At 43.1% G+C, this 14389-nt stretch overlaps 1 protein-coding gene across 2 annotated transcripts in view; it reads left to right on the top strand.

The window, feature by feature from the left end:
- Positions 1–14053, top strand: part of FGF1 (fibroblast growth factor 1) — a 93262-nt gene extending 79209 nt beyond the window's left edge. For both annotated transcript variants that reach the window (XM_063085929.1, XM_063085930.1), the window contains exons 3-4: positions 5897–6000; positions 10680–14053. In XM_063085929.1, coding sequence (XP_062941999.1) covers positions 5897–6000; positions 10680–10874 — 299 coding nt within the window. In that variant the 3' untranslated portion in view covers positions 10875–14053. The remainder of the gene's footprint in view (positions 1–5896; positions 6001–10679) is intronic.
- The last annotated feature ends 336 nt before the right edge of the window (positions 14054–14389 follow it).

Raw genomic sequence — 14389 nt, 5'->3', positions numbered from 1 at the left:
CAGCTATGGGAACTAACCTGGTGGAGGGTGTTGGAAAGGGGAATGAACAGAGAAGCTGCAGCTTTCGTAGCCCATCACCCCGCCCTGCCTCCCCAGTTCTCCTGGGTCCCTGTCTGCCCCCGAGAAGACCCACCTTTTATGGATATCTATGCTCAGGTCTACATGCAATGTGGGGCCAGGCCTCAGCTAGGTCATAGAACATCTCAGGAGTCACCAGCAACAAAAAATAGGAGTTGTGGCCAGCTCTGAGTGTTTGCCCATTGACTGGGAACAGAGCTGTAAGCATCAAGTACCACCCTGAGAGGTACAAAAGAGAATTTAGCAAACACCAGCAGCCCCATCACCCAGTGTCAGCAGTACCACCAAGTGGGCTGTTCTTGCCTCCAGATCGATTTGAAAGAAATAAACTGTTAGGATGAAGAAGACATTCTCTCCAGTCTTCTCCCCAGTCTTAGCACTTCTTACCCTCCCCAGAGCAGTGTGCATGAATTTGGTGTATATCTAGCCGCAGTTTCATACTTTACTGCATATGTATTCAGGAGCTATGCACCTTGTGTTGTGTTTTCTACGAACTAGTCATCAAGGATTTACTACATTCTCCCACAATTTTGCTTTTTTCACTTTTTGTTATTTTTCTGCTTTTCTTTAAAAGGGAAAAAGAGAGAGATATGAGGGCTGGCCCCGTGGCTCACTCGGGAGAGTGCAGTGCTGGTAGCGCTGAGGCCGCAGGTTCAGATCCTATATAGGGATGGCCGGTGTGCTCACGGGCTGAGGGTGCTTTGGACTTACCTGTCGGAAGAAAAAAAAAAGAGAGAGAGATAGATCTATCTATCTCTATCTATAGAGAAAGGGATAGCGTTTTTGTTGCAGTTTCTGCACTTTTGTTTCTCTATAGAGAAAGGGATAGCGTTTTTGTTGCAGTTTCTGCACTTTTGTTTGCTTTTAGCTGAAAAAAAGTGAGATTTTTTGTTCTCTTGTTTTATTATTCATAGGTTTAATTGTCTGTATCCCTAATGTGTGCAAGTCCTCAGTGCAGGGACCACTCCTGGCACTGAGCACAATCCCAGCACACAGCAGACGACTGTGTACTGACTGAACGGCTCTCCGTGCCCCCCACGTGGCACTGCTATGAGAGGAAGAAGCTTCTGTCGTGTGGCCGCCTCCCCGCCACCCGGCCCCCCTTTCTCACATGCTCTCCTTCCGTGCACGTCCTCAACAGCAGCTGCAAGAGGACGCAGGTCTGGAAAACTGGAATGAAATCACACTAGAAAGCTGGACACCTAGGCAGCTACATGAGCAGCTCAGGCTGGGTTTTGCTCCTTCCCGCCAGCCCTGCTTGCAGAAGGGTATATGTTTAGGAAACTTAGCCAGAAAGAAATCCAGTGAAAATGAGCTATGAAACTTGGACATCCTGGAGAAATAATATTTACAGAGGAAACTCTCGAGACGAACTCTCACCAGCGCAACAGCCCTGGTGCTGGGGCTCCTGGCTGAGGGCTGAAGTCATGTGCTAAGCAGCCTCTGGCTCTTGTTTCCTCTGTGAGGCTTTTCATGGCCATGGTGAGACTGCACCAATGGCAAGCCAACTCTTAGCCCCGTGGCCAGACAAATGGGTACTCTCTAAGGCAGCAGAACAGAAATGAAACAGGAAATGGAAAGCTTTTAAAATATCTTCCCTGATGACTTAAAAGAGCCTGCCCTTATGGGATTCTGTAGCACCTATAATGTGTCTGACTAAATACCTGCATTTATGGGTGGTAGGTGGAAAAAAGTTCCAGGCAATTAACCTCACTCCATTCCATGGACACAAATGGGATCCTGGATGAACACTCGCCATCTTGTACATGTCTGATCTCGAATGAGAGAGGTTCTGAGCAGTGGCTGGATTTGGACCAATCCATCCCATAAAGTGCAGCCCAAGAGTGTGTGTGAAAGAGAGGAAAAACCAGGATACCTGGAGTCCTCAAGCCTGGGTCTGGTCAGGTTTTGTTCCTTCTTGTAAGTAAAACCTTGTGTGAAACATGCTCTTAACAAGCTTCAGCCCCTCAACTGCAGGGCAGAGCAAGTGCCAGCTTCCTCCAGGGACTGCTGTGAGATGAGGCCTCATAAGCACAGCAGAAATGATAATAACAGTACTGGCCACTCCCCATGCATTAGATCATTTAATCCCCACAACAACTATCATTATAGATAAGGAGACAGAGGTAAATAATTTGCCCAATGATTGCACAGGTAACACATGGCTAAGCCAGCATTTAAATACATGCTCTTTGATTTTGGAGTCCACACTGTTTAATCTCACACTGTACACATCAAGACAGAAACTAGCATGATGCCTGGCACATTATAGGTGATCAATAAATGCCTATCCTCCTCCTTTGGTCTCTCTCAAATATGGAAGATTGCCAAGCCCGTGGCGCACTCGGGAGAGTGCGGCGCTGGGAGTGCGGCGACGCTCCCGCCGCGGGTTCGGATCCTATATGGGAATGGCCGCTGCACTCACTGGCTGAGTGCCGGTCACGAAAAAGACAAATATGGAAGATTATGTTAAGAAATTGACAGGAAAATCTATGTGAAAGTTCTCAGAAAACCATGAGGTCTGAAAACCATGAAAATACAGGACTTTTTTCTTTAAGGCTTTATTGAGATATAATTCAGATACCATACAATTTATCCATTTAAAGTATATGATTCAGTTCTTCTTACCACTTTTCTTAACAGAGTTGTGCAATCATCTTCACAATCAATTTTAGAACATTTTCAAAAAGAAACCCCGCATTCCTTAACCATAATTCTCCAGCTCCAGCCCACCCCCGTCCAGGCCCTGGCTACCACTCATCTACTTGCTGTCTTTGTGGACTTGCCTATTTGGGACATTTCATTTAAATGGAATCATAAAACATGTGGTCCTTTTGGACTGGCTCTTTTTTTTTTTTTCACTTAGCACTGTGTCTTCAGGATTCATTCAAGTTGTGGCATGTATAAGTACCTCCTTCCTTTTTATTGCTGAATAATATTCTATGGCATGTAGTAGTATTATTAAAGTATCTACTTGGTTCATAGACTGGCCTGGAAAAAACTTTATAGAGATTGAACCCAAACACCTTCCATTTTACTGATAAGGAGACTATGGACGAGAGTGACTAAGTAGCCTACCCAAGGCCACCTGCTGGTTGGTGGCAGAACCCAGCTGTACACCTCTCAACTTGGTCCCATCTTAACTTTGCTCCACAGGGCGTTACTAGAAACATAATTCCAAATGCACAGCTGACTGATGATGGACCAGCAGAATCATCTCTGCCAATATTAGCCTAATGTCATTCATTCAGCAAATATATATTGACTGTCCTGTGTGTGCAGGTCACTGTGTGAGGTGCTGGGGACTCAACGAGCAACAGGACAGGCAAGATCCCTGTCCTTCCTCTCACAGTGTACATTCTCCTGGGGAGGCAGATATAAATGGGTAAACCCCGAAATAATAAAATAATTGTATGTTAAGTGCCACGAAAGAAACAGAGCAGACAAGAGGCCAAGAAAGAATGATGTGGCATTGGTGGGAGGTGAAAGTACAGAGAGTCATAAGGTACTCGGGGGAGGCCTCTCTGAGGAGGGATATTTATGCTGAGGCCTGGAGGAGAACGAACCTTGTAACTGTCTGGAGGAAGAAGGTACCAGACAGAGGACATGGCATGTGCAAAAATCCTGGGGCAGGAAAAAGCTTTGTGTGTTGAAGAAGTGGAAGAGGTGACACAGAGTGACTGAGCAGTGAGTGTTGTGATTTGAGGCTAGAGAGGGCAGGGACCAGATCACCACAGAGGCCCTTTGGCCTGTTCTCTCATGAGTACACTCTCCGAGCTAAAACAAAGATAGGAAGACCTGTGGGAAAGTAGATCAATGGCTTCCAGTTCCCTTCCTCTGAATTAAACTCCACTCACCACAGGCAGCTAGAGGAAGTCCTGAGTCTCTATAGCAAAGACTTCCAAGGACAAGAGAATTGCATCTTCAGGGAGGGTGACATAACTACGTATCACCCTTGGGATGAATCAGAAGATAAGGAAACAAAGGGAAATGAGAAAATACAGGCACATTAATAGGGAAGTGGTTAAATGACTATGGTATAGCCACATAATGGAGCACGATTCAACTAGCAAAATGAATAAAGTTAACTCTTTCAGTACTGATGTAGAAGGATTATGAGTTAGTCGTTAAGCAAAAGCACAGTGCAGACCATGTCTATAATATGTTACCATTTGTGTGAAACAAAAGGTGGGAAATAGTATGTATTTGGCAATATATGCATACGATCCCTCTAGAAGGATACACATAAAATGTATCTAGGAGGGTTTCCTTGTCTGTCTCTGTCTCAGTCTCTGCCCTGGGGAATGTACATGTACACCCTGTAGGAAGGGCAAGGATCTTGTCTGCCCTGTTTATGTTGTGTCTCCATTGGTTGCAAGGAGGTCTGGGGGGAGGGGACTTTTCACTGTCTCCTCTGATATGGTTTACAAGTTTGAAACATGTGAATGTATTTCCTGCTCAAAGAAATTAAATAAAAAATTAAAACAAAGAAAAGACAATGAGGGGTCCAGATCTGCCCACCAAGGCCCTGTGTTCCAGCCTCCTCTACCCCTCAGCCTCGGATAAGCTGACCCTTAGAGACAGTCAGCTTGTCCTCCTGGAGAACTATTGGATGACCACTGTTTCCTGGTCTAGATTTCACTCCCAGTCGTAATGACGGTTGTAACCGTCTGCTGACCAAAAAATTGTCCAGAAGAATCCAGAATTAATTCCATTTTTCAAATGTGAACCATCAAAGCGCCTCCCTCCAGAGGCACCCCAGGGTGAATGAACAAATGAATAATTATCAAATGGGTATTGGACTCCAATTATGTATCCAGCACTGGGCAAGGCGCCTTAGAAGAATCAATCAGTGTGAGTGGAGGAGAGTGTAACTCACAGTCCTTGCCCTAGATCTCGAGGCTTCACAACCTGGCACTATCGACTCTTTGGGCTGATAATTCTTTGTTGTGGGGGCTGCCCTAAGCAGTGCAAGATGTTTAGCAGCATCCCTGGCCTTTATCTGCTAGATGCCAATAGCACACCACTTCCTCCAGCTGTGACAACCAAACTATCTCCAGACATTGCCAAATGTCCCCTGTGGAACAAAGTCACCCCCAGCTAAGAACCACTGTTCTCATCACTGCGTTTCCAGGTAACTGCTTCATTCCTTCAGTCAGAAGTGGGGATTCTTCCTCTGGCTGTACCCTAGTTAGGTTGTCACAGAGGTGAAGGGGTTGACTGAATTTCATTGTGGGTAGGTTCCCTGAATTTCATATGTGGCCACCCATCCTCACTCCCTGGGAACCTCTTCTGTCTGGGAAAATTACAATCTCAGATTTGAAAAAATAACAATGTGTTGACAAGCGTCTCTCCCACGCCCTGAAGGCCTAGGCCATAAAAAAACACCCCACACAGCAGGGGCGATAACTACTCAGGCCATGCCTGCTTCTAGCACCCCCAGACTGCTGGAACCATGGAGCCCAGGAAGCAAATGCCATAGCCTCCTGTGATTGTCTTCCTCCAGGGGACAGAGAGCGGAGAGGAGCGCTGTGAAGGTGCCCACAGGGCCATTTAGCAACAAACAGGGTGGACAGGTAGGTAGGCCAGCCTGCTGCGGTCTGTTCTCCCTCTCCCAAGAACACAATTCCCAATAGGCAGCTTTCTTTGGAGGGCAAAGAAAAAGGGACTGTATTCGTACGTTTTGATTAATTTGGGGCTCATCCTTTTGGGCAAAATGAATGAGCAGAATTTTCCATCGCCAACTGTCCTGGCTGCCGGGCTCTATCGGCAAGAGCGTAGTGTTTATTTACTTTTGCTCATGTTATTTTTATTCCAGTTCAGCTGCAGCTCAGTGCGGAAAGCGTGGGTGAGGTGTATATAAAGAGCACCGAGACTGGCCAGTACTTGGCCATGGACACCGACGGGCTTTTATACGGCTCAGTAAGTATAAGACTGACTTGCTTCCAGATACAGCCGAGGTTTGAGGTTTCCAGAAATCTTGTTACATCGAGTGATGCAAACTATAAAGCAACAATTAGTCTCTGTTTGTTGTTTTTTCCAGTAGGATTCCCACCCTCTACCCTGTCTTATTTTAGGCACAAACATAAAAGAGTTTCTTGTGGTATTCTCTCAAAATATTCAGATGTATTATCATATAAACATAGAGGAAACATTGATTGATGTTTTGGTAACTCATCCATTACTCATTTTAGAATATCTAATCCCACTTCATTCATTCATTCCAAAAATGTTTCTTGAGCACCTACTACGTGCTTTGGGTATGTCTCTTAATGCTTTTTACAAAAATTGCAGAGCCCTGACTCTAGTAGTTTCTATGTCATGCATAAAACTTTGAAAAGAGCTCCTCTTACTCTGGAAGGATCACCTAAAAGGATGAAAAGTTTAATGCCTTAATTCAGCATTTATCAAATTCCTCCTGTGTCTAAGTGCTGTGTTAGGTCCTTAAAGCGGTGTAAGGATGAATGAGCCACATCCAGAGGTGTGGTCTGTTTATTCAGTATCTAAAATCCTCCACATCTCCTGCTTGTCCCTCTCATAGTTACTGCTTTATACAGGTTTGACCCAGTATATAGGTCTTTGTGAGAAAGCGATAGAAATGGAGGTAATCTTATTTTGTTCCTATTGGTATCTCTGTCAAAAGGTTTAACTGGAGAGAGAGCTGAAACCAATGACTGCTAGATTTAAAATTATTTCTGGATTTTGGTGATTCCTTCTCTGTAACCTAACAGTTTATAATTAAGGCGGGGCTGTCATGCATGACCCTATCCAGACCCCCTTCTTTCCTTTCATGAAGATGTCTATAAAAAGGCAGCCAGTGGGGGAATTTTAGTCTGGGGCTTCCTTTAACTCCTATCATATTGCCAAGGAACAGTGGGCACAGGAAACCCTCTCCTGAAGCTGTAATCTCAGCCATCTGAGATGTTCCAGATGTAATCTCTTTTTTCTCATGCTGCCCGCTAGGGGTCAGGAGATGAAATCATCTGAGTAAGAAGTGGCCTCTAATATGCCGTTTGCTGAAATACAGGTCAACTAGGACAATTTTAAGGGGTTTGGAGCATAGGTAGTGACTGCTACGTGGGGAGTAGATTTCTTTTTTAAGGTAGTACTTCCCATTACTAATCAAGTCAATCAATCCATCATTCAGTCTTAGACTCATAATTGAACCCCACAGTTCTGCCACTTTGGCAAGTTACTTACTCTTGTCCAAAATGGGGACAGTAACCACCTCATACAGAGCTTGAGAGGATCCAGTGAGACGACGCACAGAATGCACCCACCACAGCGCCTGGCACGTGGGAGGCACCACATCCGTGGTAGCCACAGGACAAATAATCAGCTTATGAATCCCAACTCTCACGGTGTCTTAGGTTACATGTTACAGTTTTATGGCTTTTCCCCCATTAAATCAATTTTGATGTTTATCACAACCTTCTTTTTCTTACATAAAATATTAACTCCCCAAATCCAATTTTCTCCAGGCCCCAGGCACCCCCTTCTCCCACCATAGCCCTGGCCGGCACTGTAATTCACCTGAAATATGATCTTAGTGTATTATGCCTAAGGAATTTTGCATTTTCCCACTAATATAGAGAAGTTCTAAAATATCTCAAGGCTCTGCTTTATGCTCTTATCACATTTTAAGTATTAGTCCATCACGATTCAAATTTGTGTGTGTGTGGAAAGGTTGTATTTACTTAAAAAATAAGTTTGAAAGACTATATACCAAAATATTAATATCTCTGGGGGTGGTAAGTGTGTGATTTGATAATATGTGAATACCTTCATGTATTTTCCAAATTTTCTACAGTGAGTATATGTCACCTTTGTAATTGGGAAAAAAAACATGCTAAATATAAACATGAAAACAATGGGCACGAATCTGTAGTTGATCCACATGCCCTCTGCATTGTACCAAGTGCGCAACAAGCACTGACAAATCCTGCTTGAGGGACAGAGCTCCGCCGACTTGGCCTGCTGACTCAGCCTATGACTCAGCCATTCTGCATATGTCAACTGCACCAGTGTAACAGAGACATCAGGTGGGGAATGTGGCCGTCCTCACCTTCGTCACAGCACATAGGCCTGACGCCCACTGAGGGGCATCATGGGGTGAGCCCTCCCTACTGAGGAGTGGGCAACCCACACAGGTCCACAACTGCCCACCTCCTTCCACCCCCAGCAATGTGCATCAAACACTAAATGTCTAGACTAAGTTCCTCTAGAGGCAGCAGAGTCATCCTATTAAATATATTTATATCCTATCTTGTTCCAAAATGATCTAAAGTGTCTCACCCAGTTGTCATTTCACTAGACTATAAATGAATAAGAAGCAGGAAACTTCCTGTTACCTAGTCCCTTACTAATAAAAGCTAATTGTATTGACTGCTGTCCATTGTCTCAAGAATCAAAGTAAAGTCACTACTTAGCTGGTCAGCACCTATTATTTGCAAAGCCCTGCGTCTGAGGGGTAGACACAGAGCTGACAGGACTCCATCGCTTTCCTCAGTAGGGTTTATAGTCTGGTAGGATGAACATGCTCACAAATAGAGAACAATGAACAATGTGATTGGAAACTGCCAGAAAGGGAATCGCCAACCCCTGTGGGTGAAGAGAGACTATAGAGATCATATGACTCAAAAAAGGAGAAAAGTCAGATGTGTTAGGTCCCTGGAAGGACAACACACAGCATCAGTGATTTACTATACCTGTTTTAAATCCAAATATATCAAATGTATTCTAAAATGCTGACAAATAAAGAAGAAGAAAAAAAGATGTTCATTAATCAGATATTAAAGCTGAAAGAAGAAGAAAAATAAATAAATAAAATAACCTTTCTTTAAAAAAAAAAAAAGCCAGAGCGCAAACCTCAGGCTCAGAGGCTCTGATGGGCAACAGTGTCTGGCCAGATTTAATAATTTTTTATTTTCCTAATTTTTCTATGATTACCCTATTTAAAGCAATTCCTTCTCCATTTACTTAGTGATACAAAATCCACTCATAAAACAAATGTTATATGCCTTGAATACACACAGAGCAACTCTAGAAGGACAGGCAAGAAACTGGTGACAGAGGTTGCCTCGATTTTAGGGCCACTTAGCAGCTGGGGGCAGGAATGGAATTCAACTTACTTTTAACAGTTTACCCTGTAAAACTCTGTACCATGTGCGTGTGTTACCTATTCAAAAAATAAACCTTAATTTAAAAATAAATTTAAGCAAAGAAAATAAAATAAAATGCTGACAAATAGAAAGTTCAAAAACTGGGTTCCCCCCACTAACAGATGAATTACAAGTAAACAAAACAGGGGTTGGTAGATATTTTTCAAGTAACTACACTATGTAATATGTGTGGCTATATTTCCAGCTTACTAGAGTTAGAGCTGCACTAGATTCCACTGTATGGAAGTGCCTTTTCATGTGTATGTAGGTTGCTTCCAATTTGTTGCCATTATATTCAATGCTTCAAAGACCACCTGGAAAATACAGTTTCACACTTGCTTAACTATCTCCTAAGGGTCAATTTCTAGAAGTGAAATTTCCAGGTCAAAGGTAATGCATATTTTAAATTTTGATTCACGTTGCCACTCTACCCTCAGAAAGTTTCCACCAATTTATCTCACCAACATGTGTGTTTTCCACACTCTCACCAATACTAAGACTTATAAATCTTTTTAATCTTTGCAGATACTACAGCAAATATATGATAAATAACTTAATTTGCATTTTTCTTGCTACTGGTAGTGAATATGTTTTCTTAGGTTTATTGCCTTCTTTTTAAACAGCACATAAAACATGCCATTTTGACATCAAAAGTCTATATCCATATAGCCTCGTCTATTCTGTGTGTACATAAAGAGATATAGGGAAAGACGTTTATCAACTGTTAACAGTTGCCTGTTACGGGTTGGTGGGCTTTGGAATGCTTTTTTCTTTCAAATAAACGCGATTTTTTTAAAAAGTTCAATTCTTTTTATAAGTAGCATCTTTTTATAGTGAAAAATAAAGTTATTTTCATGTTTTAAACACTTATTTAAGTTCCAGCATATGTTTTACGTTTAGGACAAATTTTGCACAAGCATTTATGCTCATAAAAATACTGAGGTAAAAATCTTTATATTGTTAGTGAAAATCACTGGGAGGAAAAGGAATATTAGCAGGTTTTCATTTATTCTTCAAGTCCAAATGTGAAAATCCCCACTGCATCGTGGTCTGGTTTTCCCCATCATGAATGTTTTTCCATGGTCACGCCTATGTGCCAGGCCTCTCCAAAGACAAAAGGTCATCCCTACCCTCAAGGTACTTATAGTCAAGCAGAATCTCCTCAACAGGAGATTCTAGAGTCCTGCAGACAGTCAATGGCAGGGGAACTTAGAATACTAGCAAATTCAGATTTAAGGCTCATTTGTACTGGGTTCTGTTCTTGGCCCTCATGACTATCCTTTGAGACAGGTTCTACCATTATCCCAATTTTCCTGAAGAAGGGACTGAGGCACAGAGAGCTTTAGTAACTTTCCCAAGGTAACACAGCTAGTAAATGGAGGAACTCCATTTGAAACCATTCATTGATAGTTCTATTCTCTTTTGGTTTTGTATTTTTAGCAGACACCAAATGAGGAATGTTTGTTCCTGGAAAGGCTGGAGGAAAACCATTACAACACCTACATATCCAAGAAGCATGCAGAGAAAAATTGGTTTGTTGGCCTCAAGAAGAATGGAAGCTGCAAACGCGGTCCTCGGACTCACTATGGCCAGAAAGCAATCTTGTTTCTCCCCCTGCCAGTCTCCTCTGATTAAAGAAATCTGTTCTGGGTGCCGACCACTCCAGAGGAGCCTTGAGGAGTCCTTACCTGTTTGACCCCCAAAAGTTCCTTTGACTATTGGCTGCACTAACCCCCAGCCCACAGAGCCTGAATTTGTAAGCAATGTGCTTCTAAATGTCCAGTTCACTTTTTTGTAGTGCCCTTTACCCCAGCACGGTTTGGGACAGAGGGACCAAATTGCTTCTAGGGTCCAACTGGCTGGCCAGTCTGGGTCTGGGTTTGGATGTCCAGTTGCCTCTGGACACCTGCTGCAGGCTGAGCCTCTCAGTGCAAAGGTGGAGCCGAATGAAGTGTGTTAAGGGGGCTGCCAAGTGGGTCATTAGTAATTGCACACCACTCCCCTCCCGTGGGTAAAACCTGTCTGCGATTCCCCCAAACATCCGGCATGACTCCCCTTTTCTCCTTTCAGTACCCCACAAATATTAGCAGAGAAGCTTATAGGTTGGTTAAAAGAAGGCAGCATTCCATGAGTAGAAACATGGACAAAGAAATCTCCCCTCTAGAAGGGATTTAAAATGGAAAGGGGAGATCGGATTTTTGGTGGGCAGCTTAAAAGGATGGGATTTCCATGCAGCATAAATGAAGGAGGGAGGCTCAGCCACAGGAAAGCAGAATAAATCCACAGCCTCGGGAGTCATTACTATGCCTTGACCTTCCCAAGGTTATCGGAGCTGCAGGAAGCCCCTGGATGATGTCAGGTGGAGAGCACGAGACGTGGTTTCTTGATAAAAGCAAGGACATCGGATGTTGGGAAATTCATCTGGGTCTGGGGAGCGGGCGTGGGAGTGATGAGAAAGAAAGGGAAACATGACCTGGGGGATGTTATTCCTGAACAGGATGATTTGAGAAGTGAGACGGGAAGATAAATTGACGTCGGGCATGTGTCGTGCTTGGCCACAGTAAGCTGAGCCTTTGAGGTCCCAGCGCGGTGCTTCTCCAGCGCTGACATGTCTGCATGTCATCTGGGGTCTGCTTTGAATGCAGATTTTGATTCAGCGGGTCTGGGGTCGAGGTTCGGCATTTCCAACAGGCTCCCAGGTGCTGTGGACGCTGCTGCCTTCCCCCACCATACCTTAAGGAGCATTGTCCTCAAGAATGGTATTCAATGACAGTGGCTCAAATCCCCCACCATCACCTCACCCCCACCCTTGAAAACGCACCCCCATGACTCTCTCTGAATGTTCAGGCAGCATCGAGGGTAGGAAGGCCTGAGTGAAGGAGCATGATTTTAAGGCGCTTTGGCCCAAAGCCTATAAAATGCCCGTTTAGAAGATAGACAAAACATACTTCAAAAATGTTAAACCCTCACAAACAGCTTTTCCCAGGAGACTATTTGTGTTACCATAACTTGTATAAATATGCTTTCTGCTTAAAGTAAACTTGACCAAGTGGCTAGCAAATTAGAAACACCATTCATCTCTGACATACGATACTGATGCCATGTAAAGGCCTTTAATAAGCCATTTTAAATGCACTGTGATACTGTATGTTTTAATCACATTTTAAAATATATAGCTCAAAAACTGTTAAACCGATTAGCATTCAGCCACTGAGCATGGTAATAATAGGATACAATGTATAAGCTACTCAACCATCTAATACTTACATTTACCTACACAATGAGATTTTTCTTTGTTTTCCACTGTGCTGTTACAAATTTTCTTCTGAAAATGGGGACTTTTTATGCTATAATTGTGGATAAGAACTGATGTGAGTGTTAGCTTGCGTTTTGTAAGGAACTGAAGTAATTATTAACTGAAGAATAATTCCTTAGTAATTGAACTGTCATATTTAGAATGGAAGAAAAAACAATAATTTGTGATATTTCAAAGCAATAGTGCAATTGAAGAACTGAACTAAGTAAGCTGACATTATGGGTAACAATAGTATTCTGCATTTGTACAGCAAAATGATTTCATAACCTTTTTTGTTTTTTTAAGTTGGATAAGATGATTTTATTTTATTTTAGTAAATCTTTGCAGGCAAGTTGGGGATAAGGCAGTATGGCTTAACATCTTTTTAGTATGGAAATTTGGCCAGAAAAAGGTACCTAGAGAGGAAATCTAAGATATTTACAATGGTCCATAATTTTTATTGGATGAGTCAATTTCAAGTATAACATTGGCCAAGAAAAATTAAATACCATTGCTAACAGATGAGATGAAAGTCTGTGATTTCAGAGGCCCAAAACAATGTAGTAGAAACACTTTTGTGACTGGGACACTCTCAGCCCAGTCATCATTCGTGTATTCATTCAATGGGTATTAAGTGCTTACTGTGTGCCAGGCACTGTACTGGGGCTCCTGGGGGCCTTGTCTGTTAGGTTCGCTGCTGTATCCTCTCCCAGGGCATTATATTTATGATGAAAGATGCTGTAGATTCATTTCTTTCAGTCAAGTGAAAACAAGGACTTCGTAGATTCCTGCTGAATAAACAGCAGGTTCCAGAAACCCAGGTTTTGGAAGAATTAGTAACTCTCAGCACAAGATAAACCCTTATCAAAGTGTCAGAGGACGTGGCAAGGTAAACCGAACATTTTCAACTTTAGAACCGTGTCAGCTTCAGGGAGACGGCTTTCGCATCAGGAGAAGATCCGGCCAGATCTTGTGAGAAGGGAGTGGTTGGCAGTTCTCTGCTCGGTTCTCAACATGCTGCAGTTCCTTAAACATGGGAACATGGCTCTCTCTCTTCCTTAAGTACGTCTCACAGCCATCTGCCTGTCATGTGCCTCTCATGTGGATTCGTTTTCAGGCCAACTGTTAGGAGCTGCCTGACACTCTGTACAAAGCACCGGGAGCACATGTGCTTTCGATTGTTTGCAATGCAGTGGTGGTGGAGGTTGTTATCTGCTTCCTTGGAAGGGATAATAATTAAAGCCTCCTCTGGCCAACAGTGTGTATGTACGAAAAACTGATTGGACCATCAGCTGTTCCTCAAGAATGAGATCTTTACTTAGTGTAGGAGGCAAGAGAGCCCCAGTCTTCAGCCTTGTAGAGCGCACTGCCTAAACCAACCAAGCTCACGGGCTGCAAAGCAGATCTCTGATGAAGACGACGCCTGTCATTTTACATCTGTCTCTTTTTTTTTGTATCACAGTCTGTACCTTACAAATATTAATAAATGTTCCATTAGTAGGTGATAACGTCTCTGACTTTCTGAACATCATGGTGCCTCATCTCTCCCACCCCACCCCACCTCCACATCCCTGTGGTGTGGCTGCTTATCTTGTTACCAGATATGAGACTTTAAAGGCTGGCAGGAAAAGCTAAGGTGGAAACATTTTTCATTTTGTTTGGAAACATAAGGCACTGTGGGTGATTTTCTAGGTTTCTGTGAGGGAAATGTACTCAGGAAATTTGCTCCCTGAGGAGCCAGGCACCATAAATAAATCAGCTGAATCTTTTTCTTCATAGTATAAACCAGGAGGAATTATGCTACTATTGTCAAGTTGACCAGCTTGTGCTTAGACAAAGATATTTTGATGTGAAA

This window comes from Cynocephalus volans, chromosome 2 (genome assembly GCF_027409185.1).
Source record: "Cynocephalus volans isolate mCynVol1 chromosome 2, mCynVol1.pri, whole genome shotgun sequence".
Taxonomy (NCBI): domain Eukaryota; kingdom Metazoa; phylum Chordata; class Mammalia; order Dermoptera; family Cynocephalidae; genus Cynocephalus; species Cynocephalus volans.
This window is presented reverse-complemented; position numbering and strand designations above follow the sequence as displayed.